Genomic DNA, 22,404 nt, shown 5'->3' with positions numbered 1-22,404 from the left:
AAGAGATTGGTTTTATTTTTCCTGGCTGGTGTTAACTACTTGAACACTGGAACTGCACTCATAAAGTGACTTGAGAGTATTCCAGCACAGCCTTCACTTTTATGCTTTGTAGACAGTGAGAAGGCTTTTGGAATCAGGTGATCAGTTGGTTACTGCAGGATACCCAGTTTCTGGCCTGCTGTGGTGGCAATAGTGTTTGTGACTAGTCCAGTTTACTTCCTAATCAGTGGTGAACCCCAGTAGGGCAATTCGGAAATAGTAATACCCTTCACATTCAATGGCATGTCTGTAAGATTGAGTGGAAGGACCTAGGCAGAGAGTTCCCGAGATTGTGGCCTAGGCAACTGAAGGCATGGAAGCCAATGGTGTTACGTCCAGATTAATTAGGAACAGGCCTAGGCTGTTTGGATCCTCAAGCCTGCTCTGCAGTTCAGTGTGATCCTGATTGTTGATTTAATGATCCAAATTTCCTCACTATGACAATAAATACTGACCATGGGTTTCAGTGCTGACTGTCAAGAGGCAAACTAGATTTGAAGAACCATTGGAAAAGCAGTGGAAATGGGCAAATTGCCAGGCACACTCAAACTCTAGCAGCTGCTTCATCCCACTCACTTTCCCACAATTGATTTTAATTTACTTTAATTTCCCCTGTCTGTCTAGCTGCTGTGCTGAAGCAGTGGCTAATGGTCCTGCCTTTCTTTTTAACAGCATTTCTTTTATTGTTCATTCTTGAAATGAGAACATTTATTTCCAGTCCCTAATTACCCTGAAGAACATGTTCATGAGCTACTTTCTTGAATTGTTGCAGTCTGTGTGGACTAGGTGCACCCACAGAGGGTTTTTCTGTTCCCCTGTAGCGTGTTGATAAGAGAGGGCTGTGGGGTTAAGTGGAGAGTCCCTACCCATGGACTGGGAGGTGGGTTCAAGTCCGACCTGCTCCAGAGGTGTGAAATAGCATCACTGAACTGGTTGATTAGAAAAATTGGTCAAATTAATTAAAAATAAAACTGCTGGCTTTCTTGCCTTTTCTAGAAGGTGTTTCAGAATCAGTCACGTTACTGTGTGCCTGGCATTACATGTAGGTCAGAGCAAGTAAAGTCAGCAGATTCCTTCCCTGTCCATTAGTGAAACAGGTGGACCTTTTTTTTAACACCACTCCACTCAGTGTTTTATTCCAGATTTGAACTTAATTGAATTTAAACTCCCTCAATAGTAGGAATTGAACTTGTGTGTCTTTAGACCGTTAGTTCAGCTGCTTGGATCACTGGCCCTGTAACCTTACCACTGTGTTCCTGTACCCCTCACCTGTGGTGGTTATTTTTCAGTGAAAGTTTGTTCCATGGTGGTGTAGGCTCCCTTTTCTGTGTTTAAAAATAAATCTTACCGAGTCTGGACAAATGAACTTGTTTTGGCAAAAGCACTGGACTGCTCAAGGATGGTTACTGTATTGTGTAGTGTGGATAACCTAGGTTAATGCCAGGCCGGTGGGTGAATGCTTAATCTTACCCAGAGATGGTGCACCTTGATTCCAAATCCTACCCAAGGAGTCTCGCTGGGAAGTGCTGACCTTCTGTTATGTCTGATTGGGCGTAGTTGTGATGCTCTTCACTGGGTTAATGCTCACATGCAGAGTGACTACCTAGGGTCACTACCTAGGGCATTCAGGTGACCTGTACCCATGGGTCTGTATTGTGCAAGTTGCTCCCTTGAACTACGGAGATTGTGTGAGAGAGAGAGAGAAAGAGAAAGAGAGAGAGAGAGAGAGAGAGAGAGAGAGAGCGCGAGCGAGACAGGGTAGAATAAGTATTGCAGAGGTGGAAAATAAATGGCAACTTGGCCATAAGTGGCAAAGGAGGGATTGGACAAATTATTCATATATTTGGTTTTGTTTTAAAATGTTATTTTGCAAAATCTGAACAGTGACAGTCCTCCTTTGGTAGGGAGAGTCAAAAGACTTCCTGAAGGAAAGATGTTATCAGTTATGATAGCAATGGCAAAGTTGAAATTACATTCAGCCTCCGACTTCTGATCTGCGTTTGATTGGACCAATGATCTTGCATAGCGCAGCCTGACTCTGAAGCTCAGTCTAACAACCTGGAGATGTTTGTGCAGGCCCACATACACAGGCATTGTACTCTGTCCCCGTCAGTTTAAATGGTGCTTGAATGTGAGGTCACCAATATTTTAACAAGTGCACAACTTTATAAAATGCCTAAAGGGTTGCAGCAAATCCCTGTCAATGCTTTTAAAGATCTATTTTGGAGACCCTATGGAATTGAGAGCCGGCTACCCAATTCCCCCCCACCCCCACCCCCATCTTCTTGCTTCTCCTCCCTCCCCCATAGCATCTCACTTCATTCCAGAGCAGAGTCTGTAGGAGCCAACACGAGTCATATTGTAAGCAATACGTCTGTCCCTTAAAATATTTCCAAAACAAAATGTGTTGCCAATGGCTTGAGCATCAGTATGCTTCAGATTCCAGACTGTCACTGGTGGGACTGAGTAAATCTGGGCCTAAATAGCAAGTTTTGTGCACACTAAGGATTTTCCTACGATGGTACCAGTTTAGGGACATTATTTGCCCAGCTGTTAATCACCGGTGACGCCCGGCATAACCCTGATGCTAAATCTCCAGCGTAGCTCGAAGCTGAATCGTGTGGTTGATGTGAGTTATCACAGTGAGGCAGGAAGTAATATTTGTCTATGGTTGGGACTGAGAGAGAAATAACCTCCGCTTGATTGTAACCACATTTATACCTGACCTCCTTGCTGATACTAGGTTTAAAAACTGTTCCATTTCTTTTGAGGGCAGAGCAATCTTTTTTTTTAAGACAAAGAAAAATCATGATTGTTTGTTTGTGTGCTGTACAAATTGGTGCAATCATCAAAATAAGATGTAGAGTTTGTGTCAGGTTTTACAAGTGGATCGCTCTTCCCTGACCGAATCTCTGAAAGAAAGTCGGTTGCTAGCAGTTCCCAGCAGCTGGTCCTTAGTTTTGATATTAAAGCTGGTAATTTTCTACCTCTGCTCATTGTATTCAAAGAGGCAGTCTGGGAAACCCCACTTCAGTTTTTTCGGATCTGGTAGTTCTGAGTATGCAGTATGGATCTGAGGCCAATTTACTGCAAGCCCCATTATCTGTGGTCAGGTCTAAGGTTTTTGTGTGGGAGGGGAAACTTTCTGTGACGTCTTGTGACAGCTGGACATATTGCAAGTTTCAAGCATTGGCCTAGTGGTATTATCATTCGACTATTTATGCTGGAAAACCCAGGTCGTATTCTGGATTGGAATCCTGCCGTGGTAGGGTGAATTTCAAATCAATGAAAGTCTGGAATTAAGAGTCTGATGGCCGTGAAATGTTTGGAGGAAAAAGCCATTGCTTCACTAACGTTCCTGAGTGAGGGCAATCTGCTTTCCCTTACTCTGGCCTGTGAGTGACCCCAGATGCACAGAAACATGGTTGACTCTGAAGATGGCAATGAATGATGGCTTAGGTGCTCACATTCCTGTAAATGAGTGAAAGAAAATCCTATACCCCTGCTGACTGGTGCAACATAGATTTTGAATAATGACCCCCAGTGTATTTGCAGATTGTCTTCATGGTGTACTTCATTACACAAAGGGTTCTACATAATACAGGGCTTTCAAACAGGCCATTCAGCGTAATTGGTTTATACTGGTGTCTACTGTCCTTCCAGGTCTCCTCAACATCTGCTGTTACAAGTAGCTCCCTCTCAAATGCTTGGTTTAACTTCCTGTTTTCAATGCATTGTTATTGCTGACTCTAGACTCTCCCTTTGGGAGCATAACCGCATATTTGCACCCACTCTTTGAGTAAAGAGGTGTCTTTGTGTAGAGCATTAGCTCACCGTAGCTCTTTGTTTTTCTCTCTGTGGCCTGTCATAGTTGGTTTAGCACCAGCTGTTGCAGTTATTTTTAATGAGGGTCGGCTTTGCTGCCACTTGCTTTGTGCTGTTATGCAACCACTGGGCAAATTGGGGCTTGCAACTGAAAGAAGTGAAGCTGAGATTCTGGAGGATGCGAAAACAAGCCTTGGCCGTTGCAGAATCCCGTGTGACTGGGCGATCATGTGCATTACTCTTGGGCATTGGGTCTTTTTTGCCACCTGCCAATGCTTCCCACTCAAGGCCTCTGTATTTTAGGCAACCAAGCTAACTGTTAATGTTGCACTGTGACAGTCGGTCTGGGCTTTTCAATGGCAACATTTCTTGTATTAACCAGGAGCAGACCATTCAGCCCTTCCAACCAGCTCTTCCATTCAGTATGATACCCTGACATGGTGGCTCAGTGATTAGCACTGCCTCACAGGGACCCAGGTTCGATTCCAGCCTCAGGCGAATGTCTGTGTGGAGTTTGCACAGTCTCCCCATGGGTCTGTGGGTTTTGTCCTGGTGCTCTGGTTTCCTCCCACTGTCCAGAGATATGCAGGTTAGGTGAATTGGCCATGCTAAACTGTCCATAATATTCAAGGGTGTGTGGGTTAGGTGCATTAGTCAGGGGAGATGTAGAGTAATAGGGTAGGGAAATAGGTTTGGGTGGGACACTCTTTGGATTGGACTTGTCGGGCTGAAGGGTCTGTTCCCACACTGTAGGGATCCTATGGTCATGGCTGATCCTCTATCTCAACACTAAATGCCTGCTTTCACCTGATGCCCTTGTTGGTTTTTATGTTTAAGAATTTCCCAGCTCCTCGTCGAATTGGAGGAGTGACTTGGCTGCTGCAGCCTTCGTGTTGGTAAATTCCCCAGGTTCACCACCCTTTGAGCGAAGAGAGCTTTTTTTCATCTCTGTGCCAAATGGTGTATCTGTTATCCTGAGACTCTGTCCCGGATTGTCACCTCCCCCAACCAGGGAAACCATCTGCCTCTAGTGTGTCCTAGTCCTGTCGGAATTTTATGCATTTCAATCAGATTCTCTCTCGTTCGTCTAAACTACAGGCCCAGTCAAACTAATTTACTCTCATAGGACATTCCTGCCATCTCTCGTATCAGAGTTTAGATCAGAGTGGTGCTGGAAAAGCACAGCAGGTCAGGCAGCATCTGAGGAGCAGGAAAATATCAGCCTAGAGACCCTCCACTATACTCCCTCTGTGGCAGCTATGTCCTTTCTTGGGGAAGGAGGCCAAAACTGCACACAGCACTCCAGGTACAGTCTCAGCAAGGCCCTGTAAAAGTGCAGTAAGACATCCATACTTCCAAACTCCAATCCTATTGCAATGAAGGGCAGTACACTATTTGGCTTCCTAGTTGCTTATTGCACCTGCCTGTTTATTTTATCTGGTGTAAGAGGACATCAACACATTTCCCAATAGATCATCACTAAATAATACCCTTCCTTTGGTGTGAAAAACACAAAGTGTAGAATTTCCAATTTATATTGGGGGGGATTGACCGAGAGAGAAGTAGTGAATATGAAATTGTCTTTCTGGGGTTGTTGGCCTTGTAGTCAGAATATTGAGGATATGAGTTGGGAGGTCACGTTGCGGCTGTACAGGACATTGGTTAGGCCACTTTTGGAATACTGCACGCAATTCTGCTCTCCCTGCTATTGGAAGGATGTTGTGAAACGTGAAAGGGTTGAGAAAAGATTTACAAGGATGTTGCCAGGTTTGGAGGATTTGAGCTACAGAAGGAGGCTAAATAGGCTGGGGCTGTTTTCCCTGTAGCATCAGAAACTGAGGGGTGACCTTATAGATGTTTATAAAACAATGAGGGGCATGGATAGGGTAAATAGGCAAAGTCTTTTCCTTGGGGTGGGAGAGTGCAGAACTAGAGGGCATAGGTTTAAGGTGAGATGGGAAAGTTATAAAAGACACCTCAGAGGCAACTTTTTCACACAGAGGATGGTAAGTGTATGGAATGAGCTGCCAGAGGAAGTGGTGGAGTCTGGTACAATTGTAACATCTTAAAAGGTATTTGGATGGGTATATGAATAGGAAGGGTTTGGAGGGATATGGGCTGGGTGCTGGCAGGTGGGACTAGATTGGGTTGGGATATCTCGTTGGCATGGGCGGGTTGGACCGAAGGGTCTGTTTCCATGCGGTGCATCTTTATGCCAACAAATTGTTTGTTGTTGTTTTACACACAGATTCCCCAATAATTTGCAATTCAATGGCTGCAGCTCGCTGGTCACTGTTAAACTCTTGTGCTTATAATTCAGCAAGAGGTTAATGGTTTAGCTCCTGCACGGGGGTGAGATAAGGCAGGATTAATGGACCATGTCTACATAATGTGCCTTTGATATAAAATTAAAAGAATTTCAAACAAGATGTGACACCATGCCTATGGGATAATACTTGTAATATGACTCATGGGTTAAAAATTCTCTCCCTATCTTTCTAATCTATTTAATCTTTGCACTGCTCCATTCTATTCAGTAAGTTGCTCAGGATACATAGTAGAATGGAGTTTAAATAACGTATCTAGAAGAATTATTTTAATCATCTTTTATGGAACATGGGCATATCATAGGAACAATAAGCCATTCAGCCCATCAAACCTGCCCTGCCATTGGTTGATTGAACACTTCAATACCTTTTACACACCCCATCACCTTGTCTCTGCCAAGGTCAGGATTTGTTGCCTGTCCCTAATTGCCCCTGAATCTGGGAAGCTTGTGAATCCTTTTTAGAGGACAGTTAATGGTCAGCCACTTTGTTCTGCGCCTGGTGTCTGGGTGGGCCAGGTTATTTAGAATTTCCTTTCCAAAAGCCAGATTGACTTTTGTGCTCAGGGTTCATACTGAGATGAGCTTTTGTTAATGGAATTTAAACTGCACCAGCTGTTCATCATAGAATCCCTACAGTGTGGACACAGGCCATTTAGCCCAACCAGTCCACACTGACCCTCCAAAGAATGACCTACCCAGACCCATTCTTCTACACTTCCCTTGACTAATGAATCTAACCTACACATCCCTGAACACTCTGGGCAATTTAGCATGGCCAGTTCACCTAACCATCTGTGGGCTGTGGAGGAAACAGGAGCACGCGGAGGAACCCCACGCAGACACTGGGAAAATGTGCAAACTCCACACACAGTCACCCAAGGCTGGAATCAAACCCAGATCCCTGGCACTGTGAAACAGCACTGCTAACCACTGAGCCACTGTGCTGGTCTTTGAGAAGGGAACGTGCAGGAGCAGTTGAGAATTGATCGGGAGGTTGGTTTAATTGCGGTTTGGAGTCCAGGCAGAGGGTGATCATTGCAAGCAGAGCACCTTGAGTTGTTGTGGGTTAGTGTTGTTAGGTCTGTCATACCCGAGAAGCAGTAAAGCAAGGGTGGGTGTAGAGGGGGCGTTTTTGGGGAACGTGGGATGGAAGCCTGGAGCTGAGAGGTTCTGAGATCGAAGGCAACAAGAAGTAGGACTTTCTCCCAGTGTCTAAACTGGGACAGGAAAAGGAGAATCGGAGTGAGGAAGGAGCCAAGCCGAGAGGTGAACTTGTTGCTCTGGGCTCTGATCTGACACTTGAACCGGGGAGAGGTACGTGCTGTTCATAGTCAGCACGGATTTAACCAGGTTCAGTAACTGGGCCAGCACATCAGCTCATTACTGAAAAACTGAACCTGATGCAGCTCCGAACACAGCAGTACTGTTCGACTGGAAGCCTGACAGTTGAACGAGGCTTTCCAGATTGTACTCTGCCCGATATCCGAATGTCGTCCATTCTGGGGCCAGGGCTGAGAGCTGCCCCATAGCAGAGTGCCCCCTGTAGGATAAGGAGTAAATGTTAGTGCTCACCATATTGAATTGGGGGGGGGAGGGGGGTGAACCTCCACAGCTACAAAGTTATCATGAATTACCCTAAATGTTACATTAACAGATGTGCAGGAAGTTTTAAAATTGTTGCATGCTTAAAAGAAAAACCTTGTCTTGGATTAGGGAGAGATTCTGTGACTCCCATCTGTGATTATTTTCTTCTTGGTGTGCAAAGGGGTGTGTGTGTGGGTGGGAGTGTGAGCGAGTGCGAGATGGTGTGTGTGTATGGGTGAGACAGAGCAGCTTTAAGTGGAAGGCATACCTGGCACCTCCTGCCCCATGACATTCCCCTGTGGTGGGGGAGGCGATGGCCTAGTGGTATTATCGCTGGACTGTTAATCCAGAAACCCAGGTAACATTCTGGGGACTGATGACTGTGGATTCATGGTCATCAACGATCAGAAAAAGCACTTGTGATTTACTAATGTCTTTTAGGGATGGAAACTGTCATCCTTACCGGGCCTGGCCTACATGTGACTCCAGATCCACTGCAATGTGTTGGCTCTTAACTGCCCTCTGGGCAATTAGGAATGGTCAATAAATGCTGGCCTAGCCAGTGATGCCCTCGTTCTGTGAATGAATAAAGGAAGTAGAGAACAGCCTCCCACATGAACACGGTGGCTCAATGGTTAGCACTGCTGCCTCGCAGCGCCAGAGACCCGGGTTCAATTCCCGCCTCAGGCGACTCTGTGTGGAGTTTGCACATTCTCCCCATGTCTGCGTGGGTTTCCTCCGGGTGCTCCGGTTTTCTCCCACAGCACAAAAATGTGCAGGTCAGGTGAATTGGCCAAGCTAAATTGCCCATAGTATTAGGTGAAGGGGTAAATGCAGGAGAATGGGGTCTGGGTGGGTTGTGCTTCAGCAGGTCAGTGTGGACTTGTTGGGCCGAAGGGCCTGTTTCCACACTATATCTAATCTACGTAAGCCAGATGAGGTAAGGATGGTACATTTCCTTCACTAAAAAGCATTTGTGAATCTCATGGATTTTTATGACACTTGATAACCACTGTGAAGGAGGATTACACTCAAAACGTCGACTTCTCCACCTCCTGATGCTGCCTGGCCTGTTGTGTTCTTCCAGCCTCCTGCCTATCTCCTTTTGGATTCCAGCATCTGCAGGGTTTTTTTCCCTCTAAAATATTTTGACTTTTACTGAGGCTATCCTTACATTCCTGTTCTTAATTGATTGAATTGACATTCTGCTTGTTGCTGTGGAGTTGAACTTGTGACCCTGGAGCATTAGTCTAGACTTCAGGCCCCGTTTCCCAATGACATTACCACTACTCTATCTCCACTCCGGCCCTTGCAGGTTGACACCACCCTGACCAAAATTTCAGCTTCACCCTGCAATTTGATAATTAGATTCACCTCCATAAAACAACAGGATGTTGTTCCCAAGTGATTAACAACCTCTTTGAGTAAATTCGAAGCCTCTGACCAGGACTTTTACAGGTGTTTCAAGTTGAGCTCTGTCATGGGCATGATAGTGAGTGGGTATTCCCCGTGTATTTTATGCTGTCTCATGCTTAATGTTTGACCCAGGCAGTAAAACTGGTTCCACTGCAAACAGCAGCAAGAAATCCAGTTTCTGCTTAACCTGGATTTGAAATGGGTGGGGTGAGGGTGGGGGGGTGGGACATTTGGCATTTTTATGTTTTACAAAAAAGCACCTGCTTCCAATCATAATGAATGAGCCTTAAGCCTTTATAACGGGGTATTTACAAAATGGATCTTGATGTCTTTATCTCGCACCCCCTCATGTTGACCTTTCTGAAGTGTGCCAGGAGCTGTACAGCTGGGTAACACTTTGGGAGCAAGCTGGTTGTGTTTTTGAACGGAGAGGATATGTGACTGAATTGTCCAGCGTTTTAAAATTCACAGCTTCACAAAATGGTTCCAGTGCCGAAGGCACACATTGTACCTGCTCCCATTCTATTCTCCAGCGCCAATCATTTCATCAAATCCCTACAGTGTGGAAGCAGGCCATTTGGCCCATTGAGTCCACACTGACCATCCAAAGAGCATCAACCCAACCCGACCTTATAACGCTGCATTTCCTACGGTTAATCCACTTAACCAACACATCGGGACACCGGGCAACTTAACATGACCAATCCACCTAACCTGCAGATCTTTGGACTTTGCGAGGAAACCAGTGGAAACCTGCGCACCCGGGGAGGATGTGCAAACTCCACGTAGAGAGTCGCCTGAAGGTGGAATTGAATCCAGGTCCCTGGCGTTGAGGGAGTAGTGCTAACCACTGAGCCACCATGGAGCTGAAGAATCACCCCATACCCTCCTCAATGCCTCAATTGAACCTAGCTCTATTGCCTTTCCAAGCAGTGTATTCCAACCCCTAGCTACTCACTGGGTGCATTGTTTTTTTTCCCACCCATCATCTTGTTTTGTTTGCACATCACGTGCCCTCTCGCTCTTTTTCTTTTCTTCTCCCTGTCAACTCTATCCAGCCTGTTTGTGATTTTGATCTGACACAGCTCCTCCCTGCTGCCTTCTCTCCAAGGAAAACGGGTCCCCACTTCTTCAATCTGTTCACCTATTGGGAGTTTCTCGTTCTTGGAACCATGGTCGTAAACCAGTTCTGCGCTCTCTATCCTCTGCCTTCACAACCTTCCTGTAATGAAGCACCGCAGTCCTACTGAGGCCCAACAGATGTCCTGTTTGCTGAGGACGGTTGCAAATACAGGCACCACACCCAAGTTTCTGCTGTTGAGAGAATGGCTGTGGCTGTTACCTGTCCTCCTTTAATAATTGATCACAAAGACCAATTGCTGGAAAGGTTCAGCAGGTCTGGCAGCATCTGTGGAGAGAAATCAGAGTTAATGTTATGGGTTACCACAGATGCTGCCAGACCTGCTGAGCCTGTCCAGCGATTTCTGTCTTTGTTTCCGATTTCCAGCATCCACAGATCTTTCACTTTGTGGTCGTTGTACTAATAAACATTAATCTGAGATTCACTTTAGTATTGCACTGTTAATGCAACACCAGTCCAAGTGTCCTAATCTGCCTCCATTTGGCAGCTGGACTCGGAGGCTGCATTGCGAGCAATCCATGGCCGGATCTCTCCGATCTGTGGAGGTTAAAACATTTTAGTGGCGAGGGAGGGTGGAATGGAGAGAAGTCAGTGATAATGACCTAGATGCCAGTTCCTGAGAGAGTGGTGACAATGCAGACAGCAACGATTTCTAGAGGAATTTGGATGGAGGTCCTGAGCAAATGCAGTTTGCAGAGCTATAGGATAAAGCTGAGGAATGGGACGGAGAAAATTGCCATTGAGCTAGGTGGCAGCTGAATGGTCCCTCGTGATTGATGCCTTTATAACGGAGAAGGGATCCTTTTGTTTTAACCAGGCTTTGTCGTTGTGTTGTAAATTAATGTACATTTCTGATAGTTGGTGATACAAGAGTCAAGAGTTTTCACAGCATGGCCCGACACCCTTCAGCCCAGTCATTAAGCATCCATCCATTTTAGTCCCATTTTCCAGTATTTGGCCCTTGCCCCTGCACACTGAGTTTCAAGTTCTCATCTAAATGATTCTGATATGTCTTCACGGTTCCTGTCTCTACCTGCCCTTAGGCAGTAAGTTCCACTTACCCACCACCCTCGGGGGGGGGGGGGACCATTTCCTCAAATCCTCTCTTGAACCAGCTCCCTACTCTAAAACTATGCCCCTCTAAAACTCGCCACCCTGGGAGATTCACTCTCTTTGGTTCCAACTCAGCTTTGGCTGTGAAAAGGCAGCTTTTAAGATCGTCGTTCTGAACTGAGCCTGATTTGTAAATGTTGTGGATAGAACAAAGTGTAGCTGTTAGTGATCTTGGACAGTTAACCTGAGGCCTGTCACTGACTGCTTCTACTCTGTCCTGTGGAGCAGGGTGGACCTGCTCTATGTAGTATTCACGTGGCCCAAAAGCTGGAGAGAGTGAATTTGTTTTTTTTCCCTTTTTGTTTTCTGTTGTATCAGGTTGTACTGTATTCCTGGTCTGTGAGTGGCTTTTGGTAAGCAGCCCAGGGTGACGTTGTTAGCCCTCTCTGCGGGCTTGTTGACCCATTCTTGGGTGAAGGGGAAGGGAAAATGTTTGTTCAAAGTTTGCCTCACCCTTGTGCTGAGGCTGAGGGAGTAAATAGTATGCAAGGAGAACTGGAAGAGATTGGATAACTTTCTGATCCCAGATGCCTGTTGTGATTAGATTACGTTCATTGGCCTTGTTAAACATACCCTAATCAGATTAGTGTAGCTGGATGATTCCCTTTAGAAAACTTCAGGATGCAAACACGGTGGGCGGCACGGTGGCACAGTGGTTAGCACTGCTGCCTCACAGCGCCAGAGACCCGGGTTCAATTCCCGCCTCAGGCGACTGACTGTGTGGAGTTTGCACGTTCTCCCCGTGGGTTTCCTCCGGCTGCTCCGGTTTCCTCCCACAGTCCAAAGATGTGCAGGTCAGGTGAATTGGCCATGCTAAATTGCCCGTAGTGTTAGGTAAGGGGTAGATGTATGGGTGGGTTGCGCTTCGGCGGGGCGGTGTGGACTTGTTGGGCCGAAGGGCCTGTTTCCACACTGTAAGTAATCTAATCTAATCTAAAACCCCACAGCCAGGTTCCACTCCTGAATTGTCTAGTCTTGGCAGGCAGTGTTCTGCTCTATTATCCACAAATTTCCAGACTTTCAAATCCACTTGCCTTTTTTAGCAACTGTTGAGCATGAATTCTTATCAGAAACTGTGCAGTTTTTGCCAGTTCTACTACACACCACCTTCAAACCACAGGAAGCCATTATTTTTAGCATATTTCATATTTTTCATATTTCCCAGTTCCTTATTTTCAGGCAGCGTTGTCCTGGCTTCCTGGTGCCTGTGAAACCAGAACAGAAATTACATTTTGAAAGACGTAGGTTTTACAAAATGGATTTTGCTTTGATAAGTTTTCGCAATGCCCCAAGAGTCTGACTCAGATTTTTAGTTTCGACCCATGGTCACCAGTCTGTTCACCGTCTTCCTCTCACCCCACTGTCTTTTTCTAGTCAGTGTAGACTTGACTCTAATGCTGAAAGTCTTTCACTTTGGGACAGAAGTGTGGGGCATACTGGGCAATGCAGGAATGACGAGGTGGCACTTCCTGGTGTAGGTTAGAGAAGGCCTGATCAATGGGAATAAGATGTCAGTGATTCTGATCTAATGGCACCCCTCCATTTGAATGAGAAATATTCCCTCCCATCGGATGACTTAATTTCAGGAGGATCGTGTCCTGTTTATTATGGAGGGGGATATATCTCTTTTAACACCTTCATTTTGACTACCATAGCGATGTGATGCCAGCAGCACAAAAGGCCATGGTGAAAATGAGCTGACCATTCAAATTACACTGACCACTTTCTTTCCAGTTCTCCATCAACCATAAGAGACAAGCTAGGAGGCAGGAGGGCACATGAGGCCTTTATCTATCTACCTCTCCCTCTCCCTCCTCCTCTCTCTCTCTCTCTCTCTCTCTCTCTCTCTCTCTCTCTCTCTCTCTCTCTCTATGTCTCTCTCTGTCACACAAACTCACACTCACATACACACTGTCACGCGTGCACTCTCTTGAGCATCGTCTCTCTCCCACACATTTGTTATCTAAGTAGAAGCACTGCCTAGGGGACCCCAAGGTTTATGTAAATAAAGGATGTGCACTTGAAATTGAGCAAGAAGGAACATGCTGTATATATCAGGCCAAGTATTCGCCTCCAGGCACGTTGCTTTTCAAACATGAGACACATTTGAAGTATCTAAAGATAGATAAATGGAATAAGATGTCTCTTAAGATCACGACCAGTTGCAAACAGCCATGTTGTTATTTTGGAGGAGAAGGACCAGGAGGGAGAATAGGGTGAATAGGCTGATTTTAGAGAGCTCTGTATTACCTGGTAGGAAGGTGGGCAAAAGGGCATTCAGTAATAGCCTCATGGCTCTGGGACAAGTGGACTATTCAGTGAAATCCTGTCTGACCTTTGGCCTGACTTCATCTGTCTGCCTTTGCTCCTTATCCCTTAATCATTTTAGTGAACAGAAATCTGACAGTCATCTGATTTTAAAATTTAGAGTTGATCTAGCATCAGCTGTCTCTTTGTGGAACAGCATTCTGACCCTTTGTGCACTGCGGCACTTACATTTCCCAGGGAGAGTAATGTACAATACAGCAGGAGGCCGTTCAGCCCACTGAGTCCATTCTGGCACCTCGCAAAACAAGCTGGCAATCCCATTCCTTCATGGAGCCCTGCAATGTTATTTCCAAATTCCTTTAGAAATTGTGAGATCTTATCAGAAGGTGGAACAGAGTTGAAGGACTGAGGAGCATGCTCCTCTTTCTGGCTAAATGTCGGAATAAAATTATCTTCCCATTCTTCTCTGTATCTCTGTAAATCTGGGCTCTCCGTTCCTTATGCAGTCAGCTGGTGTGGAGGTCTACCGTTTCTTTTATCTAAACCTGTCGTAATGCTGTACGCCTCTATCAAATCGTTCCTCAATCTCCGTTGCTCCAAGGGGAACGGTAAACATTTGTGCCTTTGTAACTGCAAAAGTTATCAATTAAACAAACTTTTGTGAAACTGATGATTTGTTTGAGGGCCATGTCTGAGAGAGACCTCTTTGTGACACCTTGTCCATTAGGACAGCAGTCTCTCAGCTGCAGTCTCCTGTTATCTCTGGCTATTTTGTCAAACTGTTAAGTGACTTGTTGGAGCCAGTCTGTTTCATAACACAGTTGTATGTATGTGTGTGTGTGTGTTGGGGGAGGGGAAAACTTCTTGTGCTTTTAAAAATAGCTGAGACCAGTTGGCACTGGGAACATACTCAGCTGCCAGAAGAGTTTAGAACTAAAAACGCAAACATTAAGTTGTGTAATTTTCCTAAAACATGTAGGAGTTGTCACTGTAATCAGTGTGCAGTGAATCTGAATAAAATGTTTTAACACCCACCCTTGTTTGACAATGTTCACCTTTTGAGCAATTTCAGGACTTCTGTGCTAGCCAGTGAAACCTATAGTACTTGTTGCTGTTGCATTATGTTTAATTGAAAAGTTTTCATATCTATTCTAATGGATTTCTTATCCTTTTTACCATAGGGCTGTTTTTCATCTTGCCCTGCACTGACTCCTTTGTTAAAGTAGACATGAGAACCATTTCCTTTGACATTCCACCTCAAGAGGTATGATGTTTGAAATGTTCAGCGTTACACCTGGTACATTGGTGTTTCAGATTGAGCTGTCAGATGCTGCACCCTTTCCAGTACATTTATTAATGAGCCTTTTTGTTTAAATTTTGTTTTTTTTTTTGGCTAGATTCTCACCAAGGATTCTGTGACAGTCAGTGTCGATGGGGTTGTGTATTACCGTGTTCAGAATGCCATCCTCGCGGTTGCGAACATCACGAACGCAGACTCTGCTACCCGACTCTTGGCACAGACCACGTTAAGAAATGTGCTCGGAACAAAAAATCTGGCTCAGATTCTGTCCGACCGTGAGGAAATTGCCCACAACATGCAGGTGTGTACCAGATCACCTTCCAGTTCATGCCTTTTTTCACGCTGTCATTCTCCCCCAAAAAGTGGACTTGTTCCAAAAAGACTTTGTAATGCTGCACAAACTTTCAACTTCCACAAAGCGTAAAACCTGAGCAAGTTTTATTTCAGTGCGGTGTGTGGTGCTCTGAGGTTCCTCACGACACTTACAGTTATAGGCTGTGACATATTATTTTCGTGTCAAACCTGTAGCGTTGGAGGATTTGCAGTTTCCAGATCTGAGTGTAGTACGGTAGCAGAAGCTGGGTGACCTGTCTCCACTGAGACTTTGCAGTGGCTGTCCCAAGCTTTAGTGCACCCTCTGTAAGTGGGCCTCGAAATGTCAGCAGCTCTGTGTTGCACATGTTGTGGAGTACATGCCTGTGCCATGCTATACATTCAGTTTGGCCTCATTGGCCTTATTTATGCTCCATTCAAGCCCCTTTCTCCATCTAACCTCATTCCCATACGTTTTTGCAGATTTGGCTTCATTTCTGTGCATTTCCTTTGGATAAAGGCACTGGGATGGCCGGGGGGGGGGGGGGAGGGAATCAGTTTAATCCCTTTCAGAGAGTCTCTTCAATGTGCAGTAAAGCCTCCTGTTAATCTTTGTCCTCAATTGTGCTTGAAGGCAGTCATCAGTTCCAAGTACTGAGTAATGCCAAAGTGCAGATGCAGTTGTACCAAACAAGTAAGTACTTATAATGCAAGTGTTGGCTCATGCTTGTACATATCTGTACATCGAACAGGCTGGCTTGATGCTTGGGAAATAGTTCAATGTGTATTTGTTTCCAGCTGTGACCCACCATTTCAAGCCTTTGTTTAAAAGTTAAACTTCACTAGTTAAACTCATCACACAAGTCTTCAGTTCACAATCCATTCCACCCCCCCCCCCCCCCCCCCCCCCCCCCCCCATCAATAAGGGAGATGGATCAATAAAATAATGGCAGTGATAAAAGGAGAAGGATGCAGTATCCATTTAGTCCCTTGAACTTGCTCTGTATACTGCTGCAGATCACTTGATACACTTGCCTTGTTAAGCCATTGTGGATTGTTGGTAAAAGCCATCTAGTTCATTCATATCCTTACTTGGTGCGGCCAATGTGAGACTCCAGACCTACACAAATGTGGCTGACCCTTAACTGCCCTCTGGAGGTGGGCAATAAATACAGGCCGAGCTAGTGATGCCCTCTCATCCTATGAATGTCAAAATACTATAGTGCTCTCCAGGAGGTCTGTGCAATTGGAGCATCACTTCCTTAGTTTCCTTGGTTTCAAGTTCCAACAAGGTTAAGGCCAGCATTTACCCTCGAGTTAAAGCCCAACATTTCATGAGCCCTTTTTTTTTTGAAAATACGTTTTTGTATATGTGGCCTCATTTTTAGTGATTTGGTACATGGTCATCTAGATCCCTCAGCTCCTAGCTTCCCACCATTTCACAAAAAAAAATGTGAGCTCTCTTGATCCAACATGAGTCACCTCCTGACCCTTCACATTGAACTGCATCTGCTATAGTTTTGCCCACTCACATTCTTTTGATGCCCATCGTAACTTGATGCAGATCCAATGTTACACATTCCAGATCGTGTTCTCTCTCTCTCTCTCTCTCTCTCTCTCTCTCTCTCTCTCTCTCTCTCTCTCTCTCTCTCTCTCTCTCTCTCGTCCGTCTCTCTCTCTCTCGTCCGTCTCTCTCTCTCTCTCTGGTGTTCGTTCTCTCTCGTGTTCGATCGTTCTCCCTCCCTCCACCTTTCATCCATGCCATTTACAAATTTGCTGTAAAGCTGAAACTCTGCTCCTGTAAGAATACAGCCATGTGATTTCACCTTCTAGCTGGCAGCTACATAGGTATTCCTGCAGTGGAAGACTTTTATTCAGAAGTTTTGTTACATAGTTTGACTCAGATCATTGAACTTGTAGGACTTTATTGGTTACGAACAGAGTATTTTGAGGTTGGGCCTACCATTTGTATTGTGCAAGCAGCCTTCAGAATCTTCGTGATAGATCAGTTGCATTCTCCAAAGAAGCTGGTGTATTTTCCATTGCCTCATCACTTTTCTTTTATTCACAGCTGCATTTATCCTCCCTTTATTTTTGTTGTCTTTCATTCACTTCTGTGAGTCTTCTAGCATTTGTTTTTCTTTCCTTCAAAACTTGTAAATAATACAGCCAGCAGTTGGCACTAGGGAAGACTGACCAATGCTCAGGATTCTTTGGCCTGTGTTTAGGTAAAGGAACAACACTCCAACAGTAACCTTTAGATGAGGAGATCTTGCTTTTTCCTGCTGTCTTCCTTTATATCCCCATCATATCAAATGTGTTTCCAGTCAAATGGGTGATTCTTTCACACACCGCCTTCATGTGTAATGTATACTACAAGAGGAGTCACTCATGTTGATTTATTTTATTATACTTTTTTCTTCTCCCTTGATGTGCCTAATCAGGAAGAACGTGGTGATATTTTTGGAAACCTGCATCGTTTTTTTTGAAGGGGAGCAATGGGGAGAGTGAAGGTTTGGTCCTTACGTATCAGGAGACTCACTTTCCCTTGTAACTAATTTTCTCAGACGACGCTTGATGTTGCAACGGATGAATGGGGCATTAAGGTTGAGCGTGTGGAGATCAAAGACGTGAAGCTGCCAGTCCAACTGCAGAGAGCCATGGCAGCTGAGGCTGAAGCATCGAGGGAGGCCAGAGCCAAGGTAAGTGTACGAGAGCAAATGGACCAAAGTGGCAAAATACTGCGGGTTTTTATTTATTTTTAACTCGGCTCCTTTTGTTTTAAATGCGCCCTCTTCATTTGGTGAGGTCACGTCCACTTTCATCAAACGCCCTTTTTCCAAACTAGCATAGCTTCGAAACCAATTTCCCACCTTATTTCTCCCACTAATATAAATAAGTGAAGTAAAGGTTGGATTGTACATGGGCGCTGACACTGAGCAGCAAGGGTAGAACCAGAACTGACCCAACCTTTCCACCTAAATGCTGAGATGTGATTAGTTGCATCACGGATTGTTGCAGTAAACCTTTCTCTTGCTATAAATGCTGCTGCATAACACATACTGTATTTGGATGTCCAGTTGTCTGCATGCGATCAGCAAATCTATTTTGACGGGTGATGCTTTAACACCAAGGTTACTTGATAGGACTATCATATATCTGTATTGACTTGGGCTATCTTCAGTCTATATTAGCTGATCTGTTGTTGTCCCAAATCATTAGGTGGTGTGGAGTCAATGCTGATGTTTTGATTTGTTAAAATGCTTGCCTTCTCTTGCTGCCTTTGGAATTGGGTGAGATCTTAGTCAGTCACTGGTGTAACTTTGTTCAGGGCTAATAGATCCTGGAGCTGTCAACGTTTTGCACAAAAGGTTGTGCTGGCTTGGCAGAACTAAACACTCTACAGTAGCTCATCACCAAAGTGGACCTTAACAAGGATCCAGTCTCAAAATTCTAAATGTTTGTATGATAAAATATTTGCCCAAAGGAGTTGTTTCACAATAGATTACGTGCAGAATAGAACAAGTAATGGTAAATAATTAAATATCGGTTTGATGGAAAAAGATTACGATAAGTGGTTAGCACTGCTGCCTCTCGGCGCCAGGGACCTGGGTTCAATTCCAGCCTCTGGCGACTCTCTGTGTGGAGTTTGCACGTTTCCTCCGGGTGCTCCATTTTCCTCCCACAGTCCAAAGATGTGCAGGTTAGGTGAATTGGCCATGCTAAATTGCCCGTAGTGTTAGGTGCATTTGTCAGAGGAAAATGGGCCTGGGTGGGTTACTCTTCGGAGGGTCTGTGTGGACTTGGTGGGCCGAAGGGCCTGTTTCCACACTGTAGGGAATCTAATCTAATCTAATCTAAAATACAGAAAGCACCCATTTGTCCCATTATGGTGTTCTTGGTGAAAAAATAGCCTGTTGTATCTAACGCAAATATCCAACTCTTGGTCTTGTAGATCACGGCACATAACAGGCACATCCAAGAGGACAGTAAATGCAGTGGGGGTTACTGCATCAACTGCCCTTTTCAAGGAGCGATTCCCTCATCCTCCCTCCCTCCCTCTGCGTGGAAAAACAGTTACTCCTCAATTCCCCAGTACACCTTTAAATCTCTGCTGTGTGCTTATTGATACTTTGCCAGTGGAAATTGGTTCAGTCTTTCCACCCTTTTATGCCCCTCATCAAGTTGTAACTGGATGTAAATCTCCCCTCTGCTTTTATTGACAAAGGAAAGAACCCCAGCCTTTCCATTCTTTCCTCCTTCAGTTGAATTCTCCTCTTCTGGCAACATCCTCATCAACGTCTTGTACCCGCTCTGTGATGGTTTCCTTCCTGTCATGCACTGCTGAGGACTGGGCATAATACTGTAACTGGGGTGGTCCATCTAGTGTCTTGTACATATCCGGCATGGCCTGCAGGCTGTATACTGTAGGCCCTGGCTTATAAAGGGGCGTATCCCATAGTTGCCCCTGTTCCCCCTCCATGCGTCTGTGAACATGCACATCACGTTCCCTCTATTCCACTTCCATTCTCAATCCTGTTATCTATTCTGCGTTCCCTTACCTTACTTTGACGCCCAGACACACTGTTTCACAAAGTGGCCGGAGGGGTGTGGGCAGTGACAAAGTGGTAGTGTCACTGGCCTAGCTATCCAGAACCCCAACCTAATGGGGATTGGGATTCAAATCTCACTGCAGCAGATCTGGAAAGCTGGTCCAATGAAAACATGTGACCAATGCTGATTGCCCTTAAATAACTACAGAGTTCACTAGCAATCCTTTAGGGAAGGAAATCCTCTGTCATCACTTGGTCTGGCCTACGGGTGACTTCAGCACTGTGGCTAACTCTTAACTGCCCGCTGGGCAATTAGGGATGAGCAGTAAATGTTGTCCATAACCCAGGAACAAATTATGAAAACCACTTCTCCAGATTGATTTCAATTTGCTATTTTTTTTCTGTCCACCAATCCAGTGCATCGCCCAGCCAAGTCTGTAACTCCCTTCCACCTTATCAACCACATGGCATCGTATGTAAACTTCTTAATCAAGTCCCCTTACATTCAAGTCTAAATCATTTGATTATAACCTGGGGTTTAGAAGAATGAGGAGGGTATCTCCTAGAAACTCTTGAAGCTAAAGGGATCGAAGAGAATGGGGAGAAGGCAGGAACAGGGGACTGAGTTGGATGATCAGCCATGATCATATTGAATGGGCCAAATGGACTGCTCCTGCTCCTGGTACTTATGTTTGTGTATACTACAAATAACAAGAACTATTGTGTTGAACCCTTCACTTGTAATCTTTTCCAGGTTTGATATCACAGACATGAAAAATTTGAGTTTCTAGTTTCCACTTATGCATTTGATAGATTATATTTCAACTCATGAAGTACAATTAATTGGGGCTTTGACGTAAAGACAGCAAATCAAACCTAGTTAATAAGCTGTCTTTGAATTAGGGAGGCATGTGCCTTTAGATGCGGTGTTTACGATTAGTGAAGATGTCTGTCCTTGCTCTAGTGTCTTGCAGGATATAAATAGATAGCCACAAACACCAACTTGCAGTCTAAATAAAACACCGAAAGTACTAGATGAGAAAAGACAAAGATCCAGCGAAATCACATGCTACTGCACCATCCGGTAATAAGTGGTTGCCCAATCACGGCAGTCAATCTGTATCGATGTGAATCTGCAGCTGACCCAGATACGACTTGAGAAGACCTCAGCTGGTAAAGCACTTGGAGAACAAATGGTCCTGAGGCACCTGGTAGCTCCTCCATTGCTTCACTTGGCATATGTCATGTCTCAAACCGGAGTAGTTGTGAAATCACTGGATTACTAATCCAGAACTAATGGTAGTGGGTTCACAGGTTCAAATCCTGCTGGAGCAGGCAGTGAAATTTAAATTCATTAAACATCTGGTTGAACGGTGGCAAGGTAACTACTGTCAATTTATTGTTTTAAAACCCATCCGATTCACTCATCTCCTTTAGGGAAGGAAAGTGCCATCCTTGAGGAGAAAGTGAGGACTGCAGATGCTGGAGATCAGAGCTGAAAATGTGTTGCTGGAAAAGCGCAGCAGGTCAGGCAGCATCCAAGGAGCAGGAGAATCGACGTTTCAGGCATGAGCCCTTCTTCAGGAATCCTGAAGAAGGGCTCATGCCTGAAACGTCGATTCTCCTGCTCCTTGGATGCTGCCTGACCTGCTGCGCTTTTCCAGCAACACATTTTCAAACTGCCATCCTTACCTGGTATGTGTGATTCCAGAACAACAGCAATGTAGTAGACTCTGTACTGCCCCCGGAGAACTGGGGATGGATAATCAACACTGGTCTAGCCAGTGACACCCACATCCCACAAAGGAATTTTAGAACATCTCAATTATTTTTAATTCCAAAAATGTTTTGGATGCTGAAAGTGGTGGGAGAAGGATGTGGGGAAGTGAGCAAAGGCATGACTACCAAGGAGATTTCACACTCTCTGAATCTGGAATGTGTATGAACCATAGGTCCTACAGGAGCATTTCATGTCAAAGTACAAACGTTGTGAGTTCAAGTTCCAGTCCAGAGGTGTGTGTGCACAAAACTAACGTGACCCTCCAAGCAGTATGGATGGAGTACAACACTGTTGGAGTTGCCATTAAACCCAGAACCCCCCTGTCCCCTCAATCTACTCAAGTAGATGTAAACCATCCTATGGCACTGTTTTGAAGCTGAGGGAAGTTACAGAGTCTTGGACAATAATTATACATCAGTCAACGTTGCAATGCAGGTTAGCACACTGCTGATTGTGGGAGTCTGCTTTGCATAAATGGGTGCTGTGTTTTCTCCAGTAAAAGTGTGCCTGAACGTTACAAGTACGTAACTGACAGCACTGTGAGATATTACCGTGGTGAATAACATGATAGAAATGTGAGGTTTGTTTTTTTTTGGTAACTAATAGGAAAAAGGTGTCTGCCAATCACGTGAGGAGCATTTTGACTCCAGAATGGAGGATTGGGAGTTTTTAAACCCTAGAAATGGAGGAAATGTTGCAGTGTTTGGTTTTGATGTGTCAGAACTTTTCAGCGTCTGAGGCATT

The 22,404-nt window shown here is 45.0% G+C and overlaps 1 protein-coding gene across 1 annotated transcript in view; it reads left to right on the top strand.

The window, feature by feature from the left end:
• Positions 1 to 22,404, top strand: part of stom (stomatin) — a 50,897-nt gene that overhangs the window by 20,944 nt on the left and 7,549 nt on the right. Inside the window, exons 4-6 of the mRNA XM_072566132.1 lie at positions 14,897 to 14,979; positions 15,113 to 15,316; positions 17,895 to 18,029. Coding sequence (XP_072422233.1) covers positions 14,897 to 14,979; positions 15,113 to 15,316; positions 17,895 to 18,029 — 422 coding nt within the window. The remainder of the gene's footprint in view (positions 1 to 14,896; positions 14,980 to 15,112; positions 15,317 to 17,894; positions 18,030 to 22,404) is intronic.

This window comes from Chiloscyllium punctatum, chromosome 49 (assembly GCF_047496795.1).
Source record: "Chiloscyllium punctatum isolate Juve2018m chromosome 49, sChiPun1.3, whole genome shotgun sequence".
In the NCBI taxonomy this organism is placed as follows: Eukaryota; Metazoa; Chordata; class Chondrichthyes; order Orectolobiformes; family Hemiscylliidae; genus Chiloscyllium; species Chiloscyllium punctatum.
This window is presented reverse-complemented; position numbering and strand designations above follow the sequence as displayed.